The following is a 24345-nucleotide window of genomic DNA, read 5'->3' as shown; positions in this document are numbered from 1 at the left end:
TGTCAATGATAAGGACTATGAGGTTCTATACGTTTATGTCGAGAGGGGGTCCTTACGCCTAAGAACTTTTGATGGGGGGGTCTCAGCATCAAAAAGTTTGAAGACCACTGCTCTAGACCGTCTTGAAATGCTGAAAAATTACTGCTTGAGCCTCCCACTTTCAAAAGGGAAAGATTGATGGCTCAATCCTTCTCAGGCAATGCGGTGAGAATCTGGAACTCGCTTCCGTCACAGCTCCGCACAACCACCTCTACCGGGCCCTTCAAAACTGACCTCAAATCTCTTCTCTTCCAAAGACACTTCCAGAACTAGTGCACGCCCTTTCAAGTCCCTCAAGGAAGTTCTTTCACTATTGTAAATGTTGTATTCTATGCCTGTTCAAGTGTCATCCCAGTGTGTTTTTGAGGGACTGTCATCTATTACTGTTTCATACCACTTCTTGTATTTCATTTGCTTCTGTAACATCACATGTACATTTGCAACATTCTCCTAATGTAACGTAACTGGTCCTATTGTGAGGAGCTCTGACACCTTTGGGTAAAGTCCATGCTATATAAAAATGCATAAATTAATAAATAAATAAAATCCTCCAATGTGTGAGCCTCACAGGAGTAAGGCTAGTGAGGTCCTGTATTTATGCCTGAAGAAACTGACCAGAGGAAGGTTGTTCGTACCTGACCTGCGTTTTGCCAACGTAGCCACTATTTTTATGTGAAACTCAGTAATATAAACAAAAAAGAAAATCAGCCAAAGACAGTATTCACAACCTGCACCATTATAAATAAAAAAAATCTGAAAACTGTTCCCTGCTAAGCCCTTGGGATGTCTCCAGTGGCAAGCCTATCACAGCAGAAGTGCGACGCACGAGTAGACAAGTAAACTTCACAACGTTGTACTTTCATCACGACGTCTCCCTCCTGCTGGCCAATCCCGGCGTGACGTAACGCGTCTCCCATTCCGCCACGCTCAGCCAATCAGCGCCTTGTTTGCATCTAGCAAGGCCGAGGCTACCGGAGCAGCGAGAGATAGGGAAACATCAGCAGCAGAGTTGGATACCGAGGAGGGAAGATGGCGGATTCGGTTTGAGATCACCAGTCACCACACTGTTAAAGCACCGGAAGTCAGTCTCAACCGTCAACTCGTGGCCTTCGTGTTCTCGGGAGGGGGTCTATCGCTGGCAGTGGTGCTCTGAGAGATGACGTCCATTCATTTCGTGGTGCACCCGTTACCGGGGACCGAAGACCAGCTGAATGATAGGTGAGAGGCATTGGAGGAGCTGCGATCTGGCAGCCGCACTGGCTTATGAGTCAAATACTGGCTGACACTTCCACAGCGCAGGCAGGGAGGCGGCAAGGAGGGGTATTCTTTGCGCCTTCCCTGGCAGTGGGGGCCTCGCCCGGGCTGCCCTTGTGCATGGTGGCATCACTCGCCCAGCATGTACGGTGAGCCGCACCGGCTGATGGCGCCGCCGTAGGCATGGAAAGGGGCTGTGTCAGCCCCCTTCGCAGTTGAAACTGCGATGCCGGTTTCCAGAGCGTGTATCTTGATGGGCTGATTGAGTTGTGACATTGTATTCTGAGCTCTGACTTTAAGGAGAGATTATATTATATATATTTTTTTTACGTGGTTGCTTTTCTGGCCTGGGTTCTTTGCATGATTAATTTTATAACTAGTTACCAATTGTTTCTGATGCCGACCAAATCCTAACATCACCGTGGGCTGCTTCTAGTGGGGTATCTGTGGTTGCTCAAAGCGCACTTCCCGTTCCACTCCTTCAATGGTCTTCCTTACACGGATCCCGCTCAGCCTGTCCCGGGCCACGTATAGATAGAGCGCCCGAGTGACTTAGATCCTGCAGGCAATTACCGTGGGGACGGCCCGTGACATGTGCGAAATGCGCGCCCCGCACACGTGTTATCAGCAGGCCCATTGTATTACATGACCAGACCCGCCAGTACACCCCACCCCCCTAAACAAAGCTGTCTGCGAGCTTGGCACTGCACCGTAATATATTGGAGTTAACTTCTGTTCGAAGTTTATAATGCGCGAAATTTGAAAGTTGTCATTTACTTTGTGTATTCCTTTATTCACTTTAGGATGACAAGTCGCTATTTGTATCGCTTTTAAGCTCGCCTAATATGCTTCGTCCTATTAATGGGAAGTATATTACTTGTTTTTCTACTTTATTGCTATACAATATGTGCACTTTTATTTTGCATTGATATTCTCTCAGGGTCCTTTGTATGTATTGCCTTAATGCTTCCTAAATTGAATGTCGAACAGAAAAGAATCCTGTTTGCCTTTACACCAGCAATGGATACTTATTATTTATAGATCACTATTCCCATCCAAGCAAGCTTGCAATATTAGTCCTGCATTGCCTTTTGATTTATTTAGGCAGCCACGGGAACCTGAAGCATTATTGGCAGTCTATCCAGCGATTGGATGACTGGCATGATGGAACCTTTCTGTGGGTTTTCATGTTTACAAATTTCAGTGAAACCAAGTACTTACACTAGTGTATTTTAAGTACCGCCTACTCAGTAGCGTCATAACGAGCGTGATGCCGTTCCTAATAATGAAAAGTGCAGTTTTTTAAAAAACACCCTTAAATGTAACAGTTCTAGGATTTTAAGCCCAACTATTAACACAACTTACCCAGCTGCTACTTTTTCATCCATTATGTTAATTTTTCCCAATGTACTAATTGGGTTGTTGAAGATCTTGTTGTAAGGACATGTCCAAATACGATGAACACGTACATATATGCATTTCAAAATCTATTTATGCTTTTTAGGTCTCGCCCCTGCTGTCGCAGAGCGAGTCTATTGGAATCGTTTCAGTCCTTTTTGCTTTCAATGACTAGGCAGAGCGGACAAGAGACTGTTACGCGCACGCAGCCTGCCGGAATCTGATCAGGTCGCTCGCATGAACACGCGCTCCGATTCCGGCAGGCTCTTCACAACACATGCCCAACACACATACAGGCCAACCCCCCCCCCCCCCCCCCCCCCCGCCGCGCATACACACACAGAACCCCCGCCCCGGCGCTTACACACACACACACACATCTCCTACCTCATCTCAGCGTGTCTTCTCTCTCCCTTGCCCTCGCTCCTCTGGTGCGCGCGCCGGCTCCTCTGTGGTGCAGTTCCGTGCTTGTTCTAATTATCCGCTAGGTGGGGAGCGGAGCAGGGGGAGTTGCGGTTCAGGGTTCTTTCATCGTCGGGCCCGCAGCGGCAGCAGCGTTTCAGCACAAAAATGTCCGTAGCATGAGTTACTGGTTCCACCAATCGATAGGAGCCAAGACCGGAATCGAAGCACGTGATAGGTAGAAACCGGGAAATTTCTGAATTGGCAGATACAAGTTAAGCGAATTAAATTAGAGATTGATTCTTTCAACCAATTGGCATAGGGTGGGCGGTGGAGTGGGCGGAAATAGAAACCTGCAAGTCTTAGTCTTATGTGGCTTTAGACTGCTGCGAGAGATTCCCGCGAAAGTGGGGTCACTTTGTGCTCATTGGTAAGTACTGTTTCTAAATTCACTTTTAAATGTTTATCTTGGACGTAAGAAGCTTTCATTATGTTATGAATTAAAAAATATAATCCAAGTTTGGATTTCAAGAAAAAAAGCCACTTGACGGTTATTTTAGTGATGATTGCCACAAGCTATCGGTGTTTGCCTCTTGAGAATAAGCAACTTGCTTGGAGAACTTACGAGATGTGTCATAAGTAATTTATAGCCAGGTATGAGTATATCTGGGGTTGAACTGAACGTCTTGGGCAAAAACGGTGATAGTGGTGGATACGGGTAGCCTCCCCAACATTGGGACATATCTACAGGACGTTTTCTCGACTCCTATCTGGCCACTGCTAAATTTCAGCTTCCCGGTGGAGGTACAGAAGAAGTTTGTGCCCCGCCCGGCTGGCTCTGAACATCTGCTGGCCCTCGGGCAGGGTCAAGGTGTGACACCTCGAGGTCAGATGAACATAAGAAGCAGACCCGAAGAGGTGGTCCACGGTTTAAGGGGTAATATAAATGAAGTTATAATGGAATACAACTTAATTAATTTGAATTTCCAGCCCCCTCCTACAGCATAATTTCAAATACACCAGTTGCCTCCGTAACATACACCTGTGATGTTCTCTGGTGCTAGCTATCCAGCTGCGGTAGTTTCTCTGTATATGGAGACTTATGTCTGTAGATGGTCACCATAATGCCCGTACATGATGTGAAATGTGAATACTGCGAGACACAACAGTGCACCCATAGTGCACTAGGAGTTGGCGTCTGAACTGACCAGGTTTAACATACGTGGCTGATCACTTCATCTATCCTTGATATCCCAGAGTGCTTCTGTTTGTTTCCGGTCCAGGGAAGACATGGCTTGGCAGTTCGGGCTGGACTGTTCCCATAAGGCACAGGGTCAGACTGATTTGCGTATGGCCATGTCTGAACTGGGGAGGCTGAGTGAGCTAAAGAACGGTGATCGATTAAACCCAGATCAGCTGACTGGGTTGAGTGTTTGATTTGCTCAAACGCTCCGTCCATCATCCCCTTTTGTATCGCTCTGCTTCTTTTATGGCAGGATGCGGTGCAAACTAGTGTATAATGCAGATTTTCCACAGTTTTAATGGGAAGAAAATCATGGTTTTATTAAATGCACGAAGGCTAATATTATACATAATCCTTTATTGCTCTCATACATAGCAGTAACAAGAATCTTGGAATTAGAATACATTAAAACTCGAACATACACGATGCAGTGCAAACTAGTGTATAATCTTGATGCAGAGATGTTTTCTTAGCATATAGCGCGTTATGCATTCTGTTCCTGGACGCTATTGTTGTGTTTTCTGTAGTACTACGATATCAAAGACTATTGAGGACGCATCCTGAAGCGATGCGCTAACAGTGCAAAGCAGAGACAGAGATAGATTGAGCCTGTTGTGTAATCTGTTCCCAATGCGTTGTTGCGTGCCAGGTTGACACCTTGGTGAATATATTCCAGAGTTCTTCACTTCTCAATGTAATTTTTCTACCTTATGGCTTGAATGTACATAAGTACAACACATATTGCGTTGCAAATGGTTTAGGTGTCACATTTGCAAAAGTTATAACTATTGGCATTGTCATACACAATGCCAATAACTCAAACTTTAATGCTGCGAGACCTATTGCATTGTAAATGCTTGTACTTATATTGTGCCTGTGTGCAGCCTTTCAACCATATCCAAGTACGTTCTATACAATTAAAAGAAAACGGCTGATGATCAATACATTTGTTACTTTGTGAGTATTTTCATTGCAGTTATAAGAACACAGGTGGTGGTGAATTTTTGTTTGTGTTATATAATCTAGACCCCGTGGATTGCAAACCAATTTCAGATGGGTTTCGAAAATCCAAGCAATAATTAAAGATGCCTTTAAATTCTATTTTTATCTTGTCACATTTTCTGCATTTCAAAGACAGGTGTCAAATGACTGTCTTCTGACAAATTTTTGCTTCTTTTTTTTTGTTAACATGGGAATTTGGGTCAGAGGGAAAAGTAAAGTGAATTATGCAACAATTTTGCTGCGGTACAGGGAGTGTGAAAGGAACACCAGGTTGACATTTTTGGTGTATAACACATCAAATTGTAAATAAGTGTAAATATTCAGCAGTTAGGAAAGCAAAAATGAAGTAAATGTTTCTAGTAATTCTAAAGTATGACTGAAACCAAGATTTTAATGATCTAGACACTTACCTTTGTAATGCACAAATGATAAATATACACTGAAACCAGATTTACATTATCATTTGTATGCAATATTACAAACTTCAAAACTGTGGCTGACCCATGGTTCAGCACCTATGTCCAAGCTATGTGACAACACCACAAACTAGCGGGACCTGGTTATCATGTAAACCTAAAGGTTTCTTTACCTGTGGAAGTTGTAACATCTGTCCCATGGTGAAGAACAGAACCAAGAATTTTTAGGTCTCGCCTTTACCATTCCGCAGGAATGGGAAATGGGGAGAATTCAAGTCAGCAAAATCCTCTTCAAACCACGGGCTTTCAGCCGCGGTTTTCTTTAAGTTCACATGAATCACGTGATTAAACATGCACGCGCATCGGCAGCATTTCTCCTGCAGGCTCGCAAAAGGCTCTCCTCCCTCCCCACATCAAAGGCATCAATCACCCTCCCACAGGCTTCCCCAGCGCTGCCCCGCCCCCTGCTTCACAGCCAGGCCATCTGTTCCCTGCCAGACCTCTCACACCTCCGTCACAGCATGCCTGTGTACTTCAAAGGCTTATCACTTCACACGGCCGGCCGCAGGCCGTGCAACCAGAGCACTTCAGTTGGTGTGCAGCCCCCCTCCCAGCACTGCCTTGTTACTCTCGGCAGCCGTGAGTCCCTAAACACTTTTTAGGGCTCGCCTGCTGTGCGCTTGCGCATAGCTGGCGAGCTATATTGCAGCTTAAACAGAGTTAAACCAACTCGGCGATTTCTTTGAGTGCCCAAGAGCGCGTGCACATCAAAGCCACCAGCCTCCTCGGGCATCTCAAGCTTCCCTCAGCTGGCATTTCTCCTCCCCTAATTAGTCATGCACGGCCGGCCGGTCAGCACATCAAAGGCTGCTGCTCCCGGCCCCTATTCTTCCCTTCTTGCCTCTCCCAGCCCCCCTTCCCACCACAGCAATGCTGAGGGCTTGTTTATATTGCAGCCTAACCATCTCGCATGCTGCTCTTGAAACAATAACCATTGTTGGTCATGATATAATAAACGCTCTAATTATTTTATCAGGGCCACACAGAATTTTATAAAGTCTTTTGCTGGCATTTTCGTTTTATGCTGATTGCTATTTTACACCTTTCACATGCTGGCGATTTGCTTCAAAGATATACATTCATCCTGAATCCCGTTACTAGAGCTTTCTCCTCTTCTGCTATATATGGGTTTTAGTTTAATTTCATTGATCTCTTTTTACTAATGATTTATAAAAAGTGCCACCCACCACACAGCTCCACCTACACAACTCCACCGATGCACCCACCACACAGCTCCACCGATGCACTCACCACACAGTTCCACAGATGCACCCACCACCCAGCTCCACAGATGCACCCAGCTCCACCGATGCACCCACCACCCAGCTCCACCGATGCACCCACCACACAGCTCCACCGAGGCACCCACCACACAGCTCCACCGAGGCACCCACCACACAGCTCCACCGAGGCACCCACCACACAGCTCCACTGACACAGCTCCACCAATGCACCCACCACACAGCTCCACCGATGCACCCACCACACAGCTCCACCGATGCACCCACCACACAGCTCCACCAAGGCACCCACCACTCAGTTCCACCGATGCACCCACCACTCAGTTCCACCGATGCACCCACCACACAGCTCCACCGAGGCACCCACCACACAGCTCCACCGAGGCACCCACCACACAGCTCCTCTGACACAGCTCCACCAATGCACCCACCACACAGCTCCACCGAGGCACCCACCACACAGCTCCACCTACACAGCTCCACCGATGCACCCACCACTCAGTTCCACCGATGCACCCACCACACAGCTCCACCGAGGCACCCACCACACAGCTCCACCGAGGCACCACCACACAGCTCCACCGATGCCCCCACCACAGAGCTCCACCGATGCCCCCACCACAGAGCTCCACCGATGCCCCCACCACAGAGCTCCACCGATGCCCCCACCACAGAGCTCCACCGATGCCCCCACCACAGAGCTCCACCGATGCCCCCACCACAGAGCTCCACCGATGCCCCCACCACAGAGCTCCACCGATGCACCCACCACAGAGCTCCACCGATGCACCCACCACAGAGCTCCACCGATGCACCCACCACACAGCTCCACCGATGCACCCACCACACAGCTCCACCGACACAGCTCCACTGAGGCACCCACCATACAGCTCCACCGAGGCACACACCACACAGCTCCGCCAAGGCACCCACCACACAGCTCCGCCGAGGCACCCACCACACAGCTCCGCCGAGGCACCCACCACACAGCTCCGCCGAGGCACCCACCACACAGCTCCGCCGAGGCACCCACCACACAGCTCCGCCGAGGCACCCACCACACAGCTCCGCCGTGGCACCCACCACACAGCTCCGCCGACACAGCTCCACAGATGCCCCCACCACAGAGCTCCACCGATGCACCCACCACCCAGCTCCACCGATGCACCCACCACACAGCTCCGCCGAGGCACCCAGCACACAGCTTCACCGATGCACCCACCACACAGCTCCACCGATGCACCCACCACCCAGCTCCACCGATGCACCCACCACCCAGCTCCACCGATGCACCCACCACCCAGCTCCACCGATGCACCCACCACCCAGCTCCACCGAGGCACCTACCACACAGCTCCACCGAGGCACCTACCACACAGCTCCACCGAGGCACACAGCACACAGCTCCACCGAGGCACCCACCACACAGCTCCACCGAGGCACCCACCACACAGCTCCACCGAGGCACCCACCACACAGCTCCACCGAGGCACCCACCACACAGCTCCGCCGAGGCACACACCACACAGCTCCGCCGAGGCACCCACCACACAGCTCCGCCGAGGCACCCACCACACAGCTCCGCCGAGGCACCCACCACACAGCTCCGCCGAGGCACCCACCACACAGCTCCACTGATGCATCCACCTCCACCGATGCACCCACCACACAGCTCCACCGACACAGCTCCACCGATGCACCCACCACACAGCTCCACCGAGGCACCCACCACACAGCTCCACCGAGGCACCCACCACACAGCTTCACCGATGCACCCACCACACAGCTCCACCGACACAGCTCCACCGATGCACCCACCACCCAGCTCCACCGATGCACCCAGCTCCACCGAGGCACCTACCACACAGCTCCACCGAGGCACCTACCACACAGCTCCACCGACACAGCTCCACCGATGCACCCACCACCCAGCTCCACCGATGCACCCACCACCCAGCTCCACCGATGCACCCACCACCCAGCTCCACCGATGCACCCACCACCCAGCTCCACCGAGGCACCTACCACACAGCTCCACCGAGGCACCTACCACACAGCTGCACCCACCACACAGCTCCACCGAGGCACCCACCACACAGCTCCACCGAGGCACCCACCACACAGCTCCACCGAGGCACCCACCACACAGCTCCACCGAGGCACCCAGCACACAGCTCCACCGAGGCACCCAGCACACAGCTCCGCCGAGGCACCCAGCACACAGCTCCGCCGAGGCACCCAGCACACAGCTCCGCCGAGGCACCCAGCACACAGCTCCGCCGAGGCACCCAGCACACAGCTCCGCCGAGGCACCCAGCACACAGCTCCGCCGAGGCACCCAGCACACAGCTCCGCCGAGGCACCCAGCACACAGCTCCGCCGAGGCACCCAGCACACAGCTCCGCCGAGGCACCCAGCACACAGCTCCGCCGATGCACCCAGCACACAGCTCCGCCGATGCACCCAGCACACAGCTCCGCCGATGCACACAGCTCCGCGGATGCACCCAGCACACAGCTCCGCGGATGCACCCAGCACACAGCTCCGCGGATGCACCCAGCACACAGCTCCGCGGATGCACCCAGCACACAGCTCCGCCGAGGCACCCACCATACAGCTCCGCCGAGGCACCCACCACAGCTCCACCGATGCACCCACCACACAGCTCCGCCGATGCTCCAACTAAGCTCCACCAATGCACCCCCCAAACAGCTCCACTGATGCACCCGCTAAGCTCCACCGATGCACACACCACTCAGCGCAACTACAGCATCACTCAGCGCAACCACAGCATCACTGGTTCAAATATGTTCTTTCAATGTTTCAAGCTGTTTTCAAGCTTTCACGCTTTATTACAAATCACAAAAAGATGTTAATATTTCACTTCTGTTCTTGAATTTTCGTCACAATAAAAAACACTGAACATAATCTTCACAAAAGTTATTTACAAAAGTTTAAGCTATTGCCATTACAAATTAAATAAATTATTTAATATTAATTATTTTTAAAAATTAAAAGCCATTGTTATTTGTAATATCAATACATCTAAGTCACGTAAATACAAAACATGTTGCATTACAAATGCTATAGGTGTCACATTTGCGAAAGTTATAACTATTGGCATTGTAAATGACAAAGCTATTAATTTAGCTATTTAAAAAAAAAACACATAAATAAAAAAAAATTCATTTATAAGACCAATAGCTCAAACTTTCCTAATGCGAGCCCTATTGCATTTCCAATGCTTGTTATATTTAATTGGCAGCAGCAGCATTTCTCCTGCGCCAGGCCACATCAAAGGCTCTGTGCCACTTTCACCCACACTGCAGCACTTACAGACACGCAACGCCACTCGCACCCACGCAAGCCCACTATCATCCACGCAACACCACACTCACCCACGCAACGCCACTCACTCACTCACTCAAAGCCACTCCCACCCACGCAGTGCCACTTTCACCCACACAGCACCACTTTCAGACACGCAACGCCACTCACACCCACGCAAGCCCACTATCACCCACGCAATGCCACACTCACCCACGCAACGCCACTCACTCACCCACGCAACGCCACTCACTCACTCACGCAAAGCCACTCACACCCACGCAGTGCCACTTTCACCCACACAGCACCACTTTCAGACACGCAACGCCACTCACACCCACGCAACGCCACTCACACCCACGCAAGCCCACACTCACCCACGCAATGCCACACTCACCCAAGCAACGCCACTCACCCACGCAACGCCACTCACCCACGCAACGCCACTCACCCACGCAGCCCCACTCACCCACGCAGCCCCACTCACCCACGCAGCCCCTCACCCACGCAGCCCCACTCACCCACGCAGCCCCACTCACCCACGCAGCCCCACTCACCCACGCAGCCCCACTCACCCACGCAGCCCCACTCACCCACGCAGCCCCACTCACCCACGCAGCCCCACTCACCCACGCAGCCCCACTCACCCACGCAGCCCCACTCACCCACGCAGCCCCACTCACCCACGCAGCCCCACTCACCCACGCAGCCCCACTCACCCACGCAGCCCCACTCACCCACGCAGCCCCACTCACCCACGCAGCCCCACTCACCCACGCAGCCCCACTCACCCACGCAGCCCCACTCACCCACGCAGCCCCACTCACCCACGCAGCCCCACTCACCCACGCAGCCCCACTCACCCACGCAGCCCCACTCACCCACGCAGCCCCACTCACCCACGCAGCCCCACTCACCCACGCAGCCCCACTCACCCACGCAGCCCCACTCACCCACGCAGCCCCACTCACCCACGCAGCCCCACTCACCCACGCAGCCCCACTCACCCACGCAGCCCCACTCACCCACGCAGCCCCACTCACCCACGCAGCCCCACTCACCCACGCAGCCCCACTCACCCACGCAGCCCCACTCACCCACGCAGCCCCACTCACCCACGCAGCCCCACTCACCCACGCAGCCCCACTCACCCCCACGCAGCCCCACGCAGCCCCACGCAGCCCCACTCACCCCCACTCACCCCCACGCAGCCCCACGCAGCCCCACGCAGCCCCACGCAGCCCCACTCAGCCCCACGCAGCCCCACGCAGCCCCACTCACCCACGCACTGTGCAGTGCACAATAGGTCTCACAGTAGGAAAGTTGGAGCTATTGGTTTTGTAAATGACAAAGCCCTTAATGTTTTTAAAATGAAAACAAAAATAAAAGGCATTGTTATTTGCAATTGTAATAGCTCCAACTTTCCTCCTGCGAGACCTATTGGCAACGCCAGTGCTTGTTCTTATAGCAGCCCAAGAACGTACTCTATTAAGCAGTTTATTAACTGTTATACCACCTATGTAGTGTATGTCCTGGGGTGTGAATGTGGCACAATATATGTTGGAAGCATTACACGCTGTCTGAAAATCCGCATCCAGGAACATCGTAGAGCACTACTAAACAGGGATACCAGATATCCAATTACAGAACATTATAACCAGGAACACAATGGAGATGCCACAATTTGGTACCATGGCATTGATCACGTCCCGTTGAGCAAGAAAGGGGGCAATAGGGAGCTGCTACACAGACAAGCGGAATCCAAGGGTATTTGTCGATTGCGGACAACCACCCTTGGTCATAACACAGACGGGGAAATGCATTATTTCCTATTATGTCATTCGGTCCCAGCACTCCTTTGATGAGTAGACCGAATGGGAGTTGGGACACATTCATGAAATTCGATTGGATGCAACTGCTGGTGTTGATTCCACCATTCTTTGTTCAAATCGTTGCATTTCAGCACCATGATGTTTATTGTTTTTAATTTTTCAATGTTTTCTTCCTTATCATCCTTTTTTAGGTCGAGCTGGAGAAAGCAATGCGAAGCATTGCGTCCAGTGAAGTATCTATTGTTGTCCGCTTTCGGGAATCTGAGACGGGGGATGTGCACGTGGCGATTTCAGTTCGTGGGCGCCACGCCCAGCACGGCGCCATGCACATCTCCTGTTTCAGATTCACAGCAAGACAGGCTCTCGCCGCTCTCAATCGCGCGCACACATAGCCACACTCACGCATGCGCACATACACACACACACGCGCACACACACACACACATACACCCACGCAGGCACAATGCATCAGGAAGCACTCACACAGCCCCACATATACACATGCACTGCTAACACACACAGCCACATACATACATACACGCGCACCCCCCCCCCCCGCCCCCACTCGCCTCCCCCTCCGCCCCCCACACTCACCAGGCTCCATCACTCCCGGAATCCCTGCTTTCTTGTGGGCTCCCTCTGCCTCCAAGGTGCCGCGCTCCGAACGAGGTATGTCACCGCTAGCCTGCTACAGAGGCGGGGAATCTCCCGGAACTTCGCAGGCACCTGTCTATCAAAGTAGTGCCCGCCTCTCTCGCATGCGTTCCACGCCTCGGAAGTTTGGCATCCTGGTCCCAAGCTCGCCGACCCTGGTCTTGCGTGTGTTCTCTCCGCAGCCCCAGCCTTTGTGTTGCAGTTTCTACGTATTTTTTGCAGCTTGTTCTTTTGTCACAGATACTGTGTGTGTCCTGCGCGCCTTTTTCATCTGTGTTCCATCACAGATACTGTTTTGCTTTCTCAATATTCCCTAGGTTAAAATCCAAGGAAGAGAGCGATGTAGTGAGCTTTTCTAAGTCTGCACTCTCTCCCGCCCACTTCCCACCTCCCAGCGACAGCTCCTGCCGGAGAGGTGTGTGTGGGTGTTGGAGCTATGTGGGAGTCGGGATTTTTAATTAGATGGCAGGGTTATCTGCCTTTGTAGTTCGCGTTTTTTTCTTCTTTATGTCTTCAAGGGTTCATTTTGACAGAGCCTAGGAGAGGCAAAACAAATCCCTCCAGACAAGCTGGGAAAGGAGTCATTTGTCCTCCCGAGAAAAGGTCTCATGTTGAAGTTTTCGGGAGACACCTTGAAGAAAGACTGCTGTAGCACCTACAGATAAAGGGGCACTGTTAAGTAAACTGTGAAGAAAACAGCGCATGCCTACGGCGCGCACACCTGCCCTCCTTCCCTTTAACCTCTCTCTTGTGTCATCTGTTACCCATTTTGGTCTAACCTTTGAGCCTGCTGCTGCTCAGTTGTTTTTCTTCTAAACAAAAATAAAAAAATACTCACACCACACGCACACGTTTCTGGTCAGAAAGCTGCCTTCTGGACTTTTTGCTTCCATCCACCAGGGCTCACAGAATTGGGTCGGCTCACATTTACCCATTGTCTCCCTTCACTTTGATAGCACAAAGCCTGTGTGTGTTTTCACAGTCACCTAAAAACTGTTTGTGTTGCATGACGAAGTTGCTTTAAAATGTACCTTTTAATGTATTAATTTTTGTCTCTGTTGCCCTCTCTCTGTCGCCCTCTCTCTGTCGCATCACCACAGCATCATAACATCACTATGCACTGCCACAGCATCACTGAACGCCACCATTCAACAACTGGTTCAAATATGTTCTCTCAATGTTTCACGCTTTATTACAAATGTCACAAAAAGATTTTAATAGTTCACCCCTGTTCTTGGATTTTCGTCACAATAAAATACACTGAACATAATCTTCACAAGTTATTTACAAAAGTTTAAGCTAAATTACAATAACTTTTATTTAAGTATTTAAAAAAAATAAAAGCCATTGTTATTTGTAATAGTAATACATCTAAGTCACGTAAATACAACACATATTGCATTACAAATGCTATAGGTGTCACATTTGCGAAGTTAAAACTATTGTCATTGTAAATGACAAAGCTATTAATTTCGCAATTTTCAAAACCAACACAGAAATAAAAAATGTATAATTTACAATACCAATAGCTCAAACTTTCCTAATACGAGACCTATTGCATTGCAAATGCTTGTTTGATTAGTTTGTACTATACGTCATTTTAAGTGTGGCTTTTCCGACTTGGTTTTTCATACTCTATCTCACAGTCTCAAGGATATGCTATTACAACTTAGGGGGCATATCCTTCACCCACATTCATCTTGGTCGTTTGTGGGGGGACATTGGACCACCCCATAATTTTGTATACAACCCCTATATGACTGAGTGATTATAACGCTGGGTAGCGTACTTCACTCCTATTTCCATCTTGGTCGTCTATGATGGGGATATTAGATCACCCTATAGTATTGCTTCTTGAATCCCTACATTTGGAACACTTTATTCATGTTACGCTTACTTATTACGCTGTTGGGAGGCCTACATGTAATTTTAGGCCCTTACCATAATGACTTTGTTACTTACACATTTTTGCCAACATTCGTTTACTCTGCGTTGGCCTATATGGTTCTTCTATTATGGATTTGCTAACTTTTAACTCTTGCAATTATCGTGGATAGCTAATTTTCCTATTTACTTCTTATTTTGGTAACTTTTTTTGGGTACGTGCCATTATGATGGATAATTATCATAGACTGTTGTACTGTTACGGTTGCTCTTGGTTGGAACCATCGTTATATATGTTACTGTTGCACACTATATTGGGTTATTTGCCTTTTCAAGATGGCACCCACAGACCGGCGTACAAGATGGCACCCACAGACCGGCGTACACACTGGGCCCCAATATCTAGTAATAGAGCACGTGGGGCCCGATGTAGGTAATTCTAATTTACCACTCTAAAATACCGAATCATACCGATTCGGTATTTAAGAAGTGGTAAATTAGAGGGGGGGAAATGTAGGTAATTCTGAATCGGTAAATACCGAATCGGTATCCTCCATTGATTCCTATGGGCCTTGAAGCCCATAGGATTCCGATTGTTGCAAGGGTGCAGGGGGTGTCACTTTGACACCCTCTAGCACCCCAATGCCGGACTTGTGTGCCATGTGGCACACAGACATGCCCTAAGGGCATGTCTGTGGGTCACGTTGCACATTGATGTGCATGCACACCTGTATTCGGTATTTTATAGGATTGGGTGGTAAAATACAGATTCTAAAGGGCCTTTGGGACTCGGAAGAGTCCCACCTACATGTACATTTACCGAATCGGTAAATATACCGAATCGGTAAAATAGGCCCCAACATCCAGAAAAGCCATTTACCGGCTGGTAAATGTCGACCTACATCGGGCCCGTGATGTTTCCATACCGTCCGGGGTTTTTAGACCGCATTTAAACATGTCAGGTACCTAGAGTTAAAATATTTGATTTATTTACTTTTCATCTATGTTTAATTTTATGTTTCCTTTATTGATTTTCTTTTGCTATTTTCATCCTTCTTACATTTGCACAGTGGGCGCACCTTTGGGTTTAGGTTAGGTAATTGACCACTCTAATATAGCGTCCATAACGGAACATGGTTCCGACATTTGCTCACAGTCGTGATGCATTTCCGCTTGGACGCTACTCTGCCGCGAGGTTTTACATTTTGAACGTTGGGTGGCGTCGTTATAACTTGCAAGGCGCATTTGCCATCTACATTTCCTAGACCCTTGAGGTAAGTTCATTTATGCGATTTCAATGGGCCCGTCGTGTTTACTCAACGTAATTTTTTTCCATGGGTTACCCTTCAGGCCATTTTCGATTTTTAGGACAAGGTGGATATTTTGGGTAAGGTGCATATATCGATCGCACATCCAGACAATCTTATTGTCTTGGTGACAAGAATAACTTACATTGGACCCTGGCTTTTAACTCGACTCATGGAATGTACAGATTAGCGCACCAGCAACTTGATTTCCCCTCCCATTTATTACTGGAGTTATATATTTATATATTGTTTACATTTCCTTTGAAATACACTTGAACCGTGGGTGAGGCTCAATATTGATACAAACTATATCGATCTCACAACGCAACCCCAAATGTTCCTAATTTTAGACATTTGGGGCTGGAATCTATGTTCTGGAACTCTTACTGTGGGGCCTCCAGATGGGATTCCCTGTGATATACCTTTAAAGATGCACCTTGGAATGACTCTTTCACACTACTTTATACAGGTAAGAATCCTTGCCTTTCTTGCCTTTGTCAATCTTCTAGGCCCTCTTATTTTGTTCTTTGTACCTCCTTCTGGGAGGTTTTGAGCCATCATTGCTCTCACATGCGTAATTTCTACAACATGACCTCTGGTGCTCTTACTTTCAGACCGTTGTGACTGCTATTAATGTACTGGAACTCTTATTGAAAGACTTGCAGTAGTAACTCTGCTGATCTATCTCCGTGAAGTGACCTCAACGTGACCGCTTCTAATTACCGACACTGATGAGAATTTGTATACTAATTTTTTAGGTTTCGTCTGGGGCACGGAGCGTAAGCTCCGCCCCCAGAGAAATCTCTAGTTTTCAGTTAGGGGGACTTTAATACGCCCCTCTGTTCCATTGGCTAGCTCCATAAATGGAGGCTAGCCATTGGAACAGAGATCTGTCCGTCAAGGCCGGACCAGATTCGGGGGCGTTCCCGAGATTTTTTCCATGGGCGGAGTTTTGTTTTTTCCCGTTCCCTCCCCTTTCACTGAAAGTGATTTCAGATGGGCTGTCCATTCCCGTCCCCCTCCGTGTGCCTCCCCGCCCCCCTTGGACCCGTTTGTGCCGATCTGAAAGTCCCCTAGCAGGTGCCCACCCTGCAGGGGACATTGCCGCCCTAATATCGAGTGGCCATCTCGATTTATTGTGATTTTAAATCAGCCGGTGCCCACCCGGCATTGCCCCTCGAAAATCACCGCCGCAGCCCAGGGGCATTGAATTCGTTGCCGGGCCGCTGCCTAGTGCGACCCGGAAGTGCCGCCTCTCCGTCCTCAGGGCCGCGCTGCTACTGGCTGCCCTCAGCAGCGCGACCCGGAAGTGCCCGCGGCTCGCCTGGTTGAAGGCGGGTCCTCGGGACCGGAGTGCGAGGGAGCCTTGTTGAAAGTCTGTTTCCTGGTCACACAGAACTAGTCCTCGTAACATTTACAGTTCCGTCTTGTTCTGTGTTTCTTTGGCACACTAGACGTGTTTTGTGCTAAAGTTAATTTGATTATGTAACCAGCGTTTTCTCCGAAGAGACGGGTGATGTATCCGCCTGTACTGGCTGTGTTGCGCGTGTTTCTTCCTGTGCCTTTGACTTCCCAAGAGGCGATCAGGTAAGGAGCATTTTGTTTAGAAATGTGCGTGTGCCGTGATCCTTCCCCCCCCCTCCCGCTGTCCGTGCGCCGTTCCCGCCCCCCTCCTCGCTGTCCTGTGCACGTTTCCCGCCTCCCTCCCGCCGTTCGTGTCCTCTCCCGCCCCCCTCCCGCCGTCCGTGTCCTCTCCCGCCCCCCTCCCGCTGTCCGTGTCCCCTCCCGCCGTCGTGTCCTCTCCTGCCCCCCTCACGCCGTCCGTGTCCTCGTAGGTGCTTGTTCTTTAATGTTCTTGTTTCACCTCTTGAGAGTCCTGGCCCCTCTCCACACCAAGCAGCGGTATTCGCATATTTCACCAGGTGTAGCTGGATATTTAAAACACGTTAAATGCTAAGCAGTGAAAATAACTATTGCATAAGAACTTCATAATCTTTACTCTAATTCAAATGCTAATGATTTGCAGACAAATGGTGTGTAGTGAATAACCATACACAGTTTTGAATACCAAATACTATGTGTGTGAACCGGGAATCTACGCACCACCTGCAGATCGGATTATCCGACTGCTGATTTCTGACATTGGTACATATCAAACCTTTGTTAGCATGTTTGCTAATGTGCACAGTGTAATCAGTAATTTATTACCAATGAGGAGGAGCGTTTGGCAGTGATTCATGAATGTGAAACTTTGAGCGGTTTATGATGCATAATCTATCCTCCCTCTCAAGAATGGTAATGCATAAAACACTCCTTATACTATAGTTTTATGCCATTTTTGTTTTTTCACCAAAATTGTATTTAACTGAAACCAGGATGCAATGGGTTCCATTTATGAAGTAAGATAAAATCGCATTGAAGAGGCATTGTGACTGTGGTTTCCCTGTGTAAAAGCCATTGCAGCATGCAGTTTGTGAAGCAGTGAACCGAATTTATTTCAGAAATGCTGTTCTCTGGCAATAACATTGTGACCCTTACCCTATAGTAATAAATGTGACTAAGTTTATTAATACAATTGCTCTAAATAACATTTTTGAGCCACATTCATTTTGGCTCCCATGGCATTAATAGTATATGTGCAGAGTGTAGCATCTTGTTTATTATGTGGAGTTTTTTCATGTGTATTTGTTTAAGCAAAAGTGAATTAACCAGGATGCAAGGGGGTAGTTTTGGACAGCAAGTTAAAATCTCATTAAAGAGATCTTATGGCTATCAGGATAGTTGTTTCTCTATGTAAAGTAACGAAACATTTCCTAGCTATCGTAACAAAGTTTAAATTCTATTAAGGTCAATGAGCAGAGGATTACATTGTACTTTTTTCACTTTATTAAACAGCAGCCATTTAAAGAATACACAGAAAGACTTAATTTCAGTTCCCACAATCCTTAGGGTAAGAAGTCAACATTTCAACAATATGCTGTAGTAGCTTGTTCATGTTGATATCCTGCCATTATCTCCCTACCTGCTCAGCCAGTGTAGCTCTGGGTGTGTGTAGCTCTGTGTGTGTGTGTGTGTAGCTCTGGGTGTGTGTGTGTAGCTCTGGGTGTGTGTGTGTAGCTCTGGGTGTGTGTGTGTGTGTAGCTCTGGGTGTGTGTGTGTGTAGCTCTGGGTGTGTGTGTGTGTAGCTCTGGGTGTGTGTGTGTGTGTAGCTCTGGGTGTGTGTGTGTGTGTAGCTCTGGGTGTGTGTGTGTGTGTAGCTCTGGGTGTGTGTGTGTGTGTAGCTCTGGGTGTGTGTGTGTGTGTAGCTCTGGGTGTGTGTGTGTGTGTAGCTCTGGGTGTGTGTGTGTGTGTAGCTCTGGGTGTGTGTGTGTGTGTAGCTCTGGGTGTGTGTGTGTGTGTGTGTGTAGCTCTGGGTGTGTGTGTGTGTGTAGCTCTGGGTGTGTGTGTGTGTGTGTGTGTAGCTCTGGGTGTGTGTGTGTGTGTGTGTGTAGCTCTGGGTGTGTGTGTGTAGCTCTGGGTGTGTGTGTGTAGCTCTGGGTGTGTGTGTGTGTGTGTAGCTCTGGGTGTGTGTGTGTGTGTGTGTAGCTCTGTGTGTGTGTGTGTGTGTAGCTCTGGGTGTGTGTGTGTGTGTGTAGCTCTGGGTGTGTGTGTGTGTGTGTGTAGCTCTGGGTGTGTGTGTGTGTAGCTCTGTGTGTGTGTAGCTCTGTGTGTGTGTAGCTCTGGGTGTGTGTGTGTGTGTGTGTAGCTCTGGGTGTGTGTGTGTGTGTGTGTGTAGCTCTGGGTGTGTGTGTGTGTGTGTGTGTAGCTCTGGGTGTGTGTGTGTGTGTGTGTAGCTCTGGGTGTGTGTGTGTGTGTGTGTGTAGCTCTGGGTGTGTGTGTGTGTGTAGCTCTGGGTGTGTGTGTGTAGCTCTGGGTGTGTGTGTAGCTCTGGGTGTGTGTGTGTTTGTGTAGCTCTGGGTGTGTGTGTGTGTGTGTGTAGCTCTGGGTGTGTGTGTGTGTGTGTAGCTCTGGGTGTGTGTGTGTGTAGCTCTGGGTGTGTGTGTGTGTGTGTGTGTAGCTCTGGGTGTGTGTGTGTGTAGCTCTGGGTGTGTGTGTGTGTAGCTCTGGGTGTGTGTGTGTTTGTGTAGCTCTGGGTGTGTGTGTGTTTGTGTAGCTCTGGGTGTGTGTGTGTGTAGCTCTGGGTGTGTGTGTGTGTAGCTCTGGGTGTGTGTGTGTGTGTAGCTCGGTGTGTGTGTGTGTAGCTCTGGGTGTGTGTGTGTAGCTCTGGGTGTGTGTGTGTGTAGCTCTGGGTGTGTGCGTGTAGCTCTGGGTGTGTGTGCGTGTAGCTCTGGGTGTGTGTGTGTGTAGCTCTGGGTGTGTGTGTGTGTAGCTCTGGGGGTGTGTGTGTAGCTCTGGGGGTGTGTGTGTAGCTCTGGGTGTGTGTAGCTCTGGGTGTGTGTAGCTCTGGGTGTGTGTGTGTGTGTGGCTCTGGGTGTGGGTGTGTGTGTAGCTCTGGGTGGGTGTGTGTGTGTAGCTCTGGGTGGGTGTGTGTGTGTAGCTCTAGGTGTGTGTGTGTGTGTAGCTCTAGGTGTGTGTGTGTGTAGCTCTGGGTGTGTGTGTGTGTGTAGCTCTGGGTGTGTGTGTGTGTGTAGCTCTGGGTGTGTGTGTAGCTCTGGGTGTGTGTGTGTGTGTGTGTGTAGCTCTGGGTGTGTGTGTGTATGTGTAGCTCTGTGTGTGTGTGGTAGTAATTGCTGTCTGCTGAGCTCGTCCGTAGGGTACAATAGGTCTCACATTTGCGAAAGATTAAGCTAGTGGCAATGTAAATGACAATGCCATTTATTTATCTGTTTTCAAAACAAACACATAAATACAAATTTTGTCATTTACAATGCCAATAGCTCTAACTTTTCCAAAGGCGAAACCATTGCATTGTAAATGCTTGTTTTGCTAGTTTCTCAGGTCTTCCCTTTCCATTTTGTCCTCTCTACCTATCTATTATTTATATATATATATATATATATATATATAATCTATCACACGCCCCTTTCTCTTTGAATATGTATACATATGGCTCCAAAAGAGGCCTGACACCTTTTTGTCTTCATGATTATTTCCTCCTCCTCCCTTTGTTCTATTTATTTTTTCTACCTACTTATTTTTCTACCCCCTTCCTTTTTTATTTTTTATTTTCTCAACCGTTTTGTTCCTACTATTTGTCTGCTCTTTTTACTTTCTCCAAATATCTATTATTCTTTTTTAACAAAACTAAAAACAAATTATTAAAAAACGAACTTGTATAATGTTTGTATGTTGAATTTTGAGTTATTTAGGGTTGGCACACGGTGTGGTATTTTCTATATTGGTTACTTATACTTGTGTTTCAAATTAGGTTGAAATTCTGAATTTCATCGTACTTGGTTTATTATAGTGTTGTGTTATAAGGATTGGATATAATTATGAGTTGTGTGCACATAGTTTACATATTGTCATGTGTTCGTTGTGATTTGTATTTACACATGTACTACTGTAGTTGTCATTTTCTTTAGTACTGGTGTTTTTTATATGTGTATATCTGTATATTTGTGCTGTCCTATGTCAATTGATTCAGCCCTGAAGAAGTTCTTTTGTAAAGAACGAAGCGCGTTGGCTGATGTCTGACTGCATTATTTACTATAAAGAATAAAAGAAACTTAAAGGACTTTCTTGGAAGCGTTTGGACTCTTTGTACCTTCCATTTTCTCAATTTGTGTGCAATATGTTTTTCGGCAAAACTGTGTGAGCAAATTTAGTGGCCAATTCACTGGAAAAAATTGCTGCCTGTAATTGACAGTGAGCTACCACACAGTCCTTTAGTTGCATTTAAAAATAGTCTACCTCCAGATCTATTAAAGCTAGGTGGGTTGCAAAAGTTTGTGGTTATAACATTTTTTGGAAAGCAATGGTTTAGACTGTCCTGGCTGTGATCTCAGACTTGTCTTGGTGTTCTTCAAGATATGTGATTATATAGTGGTTTGGGATATTACAGCGACAGCTTATTTTGATCCATGCTGCAGAGTAGCTCTTGGGCATGGCTCAATGCTTTTTCTGTGAGTCTTGGGCCTTAGCCATATAATTGTCTGAAAAAATAGATCTTCAGTAGTTTCAGGTAGATTTTTTAGCTTGGACCATCGTGGTTGGTAAGATATTTCATATATTCAGACCCTTATCTCAGAGATTCATAGTTAGTGTATTGTAATGCAAGTTGTGCATTTATCTTTGATTCCTGTGTCACATCACATTTTGATTGACAGTTTGATTTTGATTCTCGCCTGCACCAGTAGCAAATGAACACTTATTTTGGGTTTCATCTGATCCACGTTAGTGAGAACAGTACTGCAACATTTTGTATATATGTTTTGCAGCCTTTGTTTTCTTGGGTAAACTTGTTAAACCTCATAGCCTTCGAACCGTAACAGTAATCTGGTGAACTCCATTTGGTGTTCTTGTTGACAAATTGCTCTCGTACTTACTTTTTAAAAGGTGGAGGTAGGGGCCTGAGTACAACCCAGGTACGGGCTGAAATTAGTGTTTCAACAGTAGACAGTTGGCCCACATAAATTGTAAAGAATAGTGGCAATGAGCCCATGCGACCCTCCCCTCTCACCCCCCCGCCCAGACATTGCTGGTGAACTCCTAGAGAACTGTAGGAAAATGCCCCTTTTTTGGTCTCGGGCCTAGACTACACTGCGCATGCAGTGTCGCGCAGCGCGAGCCTATTCCGGGCGATTTGAAAATGGACCTTGCATTCCACAACACTCGTGGAATCAAAGGTCAAATTTCATTGCCTTCAGGTGCGTGCATGTTTTTAAACCGAACACGCAATAGGCCATACGCGGTCGCGTAGCTCCGCCTATGGCCTATTGGTGTCTGTTGCGCGCACCAGAGGCCATATGTTTTGAATTATCGCGGCTTGACAGGCGCGATAATTCAAACATATGCTCGCAGTGGCGCGCGCGCACCACAGCGGGCTTTTTTTTTTTTTTTACAATTGGAGCGCTTTCGTGATCTGTTAAAGTGCGGCTTGTTTGTATTTGTGCTGCAGGCTGCATACGCAGTTTGATCGCTTCCATTTCAAAGACAGTGCAAAATATAATTTGTACCAGTCCCCAGCTATAAGTTCATTCTGCTATTGGGAGCTATTCAGAGGCAGCGTGGTGAGCCTGATACCTAAAATTAGGGAAAATATTTCTTCAGGATGGTGCCTCTAAAAGGCTGGTAGGGTCAGGGCAGTGCCAGTAACGTTTTAGGCTTTTGTCGGAGTCGGACTATTAATGTCTGTATGTTTTTATTATTTTGAAGTGCTTTGAGGAGGTCAAAATGTGTTAAGGCACTTTAAAACATTCATATAACGCTATTGCACCTCTGATCTGAAAGGATTGGAGCTCTAGAAACAAGCATTCTTCTCTAGAGGCCCCTGAAGGAACCCACTCCCCTTGGCACCGGGTCCAGTTGACGTCTGTCGTCCGTGGCTGTAGTCTTGTGCATCAGTAGCGCCAGGTCTGAGCGTGGGCGCATAGGATGCGGAGAGACGTTCACTTATGCGTTTTCAAGCCTTGCTCATTGAGGTAATGTTTGCCTCTATCATTCGAGCCAACAAATAAATGATGCGAAAACTCGGGATGTGTTTGTGCGAGCGATTCAAGCAGAAAGGGCTCTAAGGTATCCTTCGCAGGCCCCCACCGTGTCCTCCTCTCGCCCCCATCCGGTGATCACCGGATGGTGGGAGTGTGGGAGGCCGCGGTTTCTGCCAGTCCCGGCACCGAACCCTTCTCTAACCTTAAGCAGTCCTTTGAAGATGTTGCCTTTGCGTTTCTCGTTTTATACTTGAAATCTGTGCCAGTCGGTTTTCCATAAATGACAAGTTGATCTTTCACCAGTAATGGGATGACTTCTTATGTACTGCAACAGTGGAGCTACTTATTGAAAAGACGTCTGCTGGCTTACGTGTTTTGCCTTTTCACTTGCATGTAAACGCAGCTCAAGGAATGCACCAGAAAAAGAAATGTAGACGCAACACTGAGAGGGGCTTTGGCTATACCCGAATGTTGGTTCCCTTAAGTACAGATTTTGATTCGGCTGAAGTTGTGTTCTCCCACTGCTGCGCGCCACAAACACGCACACACACACCAGCGCGCACACACACCAGCGCACACCCCAACACACACCACCTCCAGCCGTCGGTGCACAATTTCTACAGGCGCACACCACCTCCAGCCGTCGGTGCACAATTTCTACAGGCGCACACCACCTCCAGCCGTCGGTGCACAC

At 48.5% G+C, this 24345-nt stretch overlaps 1 protein-coding gene across 18 annotated transcripts in view; it reads left to right on the top strand.

Annotated features, from left to right (window-relative positions):
* Window positions 1-968: 968 nt before the first annotated feature.
* The window catches only part of UBR5 (ubiquitin protein ligase E3 component n-recognin 5), a 2064863-nt gene continuing 2041486 nt past the window's right edge, over window positions 969-24345 (top strand). For 7 of the 18 annotated variants that reach the window (XM_086966084.1, XM_086966081.1, XM_086966074.1 and 4 more), the window contains exon 1: window positions 1010-1257. In XM_086966084.1, the coding sequence (XP_086822210.1) occupies window positions 1196-1257 (62 nt within the window). In that variant the 5' untranslated portion in view covers window positions 1010-1195. Of the gene's footprint in view, window positions 1258-24345 lie in introns of all 18 variants that reach the window. The other 11 variants (XM_086966077.1, XM_086966080.1, XM_086966078.1 and 8 more) reach the window with 6 other exon arrangements.

Source organism: Lissotriton vulgaris, chromosome 4_1 (genome assembly GCF_964263255.1).
Source record: "Lissotriton vulgaris chromosome 4_1, aLisVul1.2, whole genome shotgun sequence".
NCBI lineage: Eukaryota > Metazoa > Chordata > Amphibia > Caudata > Salamandridae > Lissotriton > Lissotriton vulgaris.
This window is presented reverse-complemented; position numbering and strand designations above follow the sequence as displayed.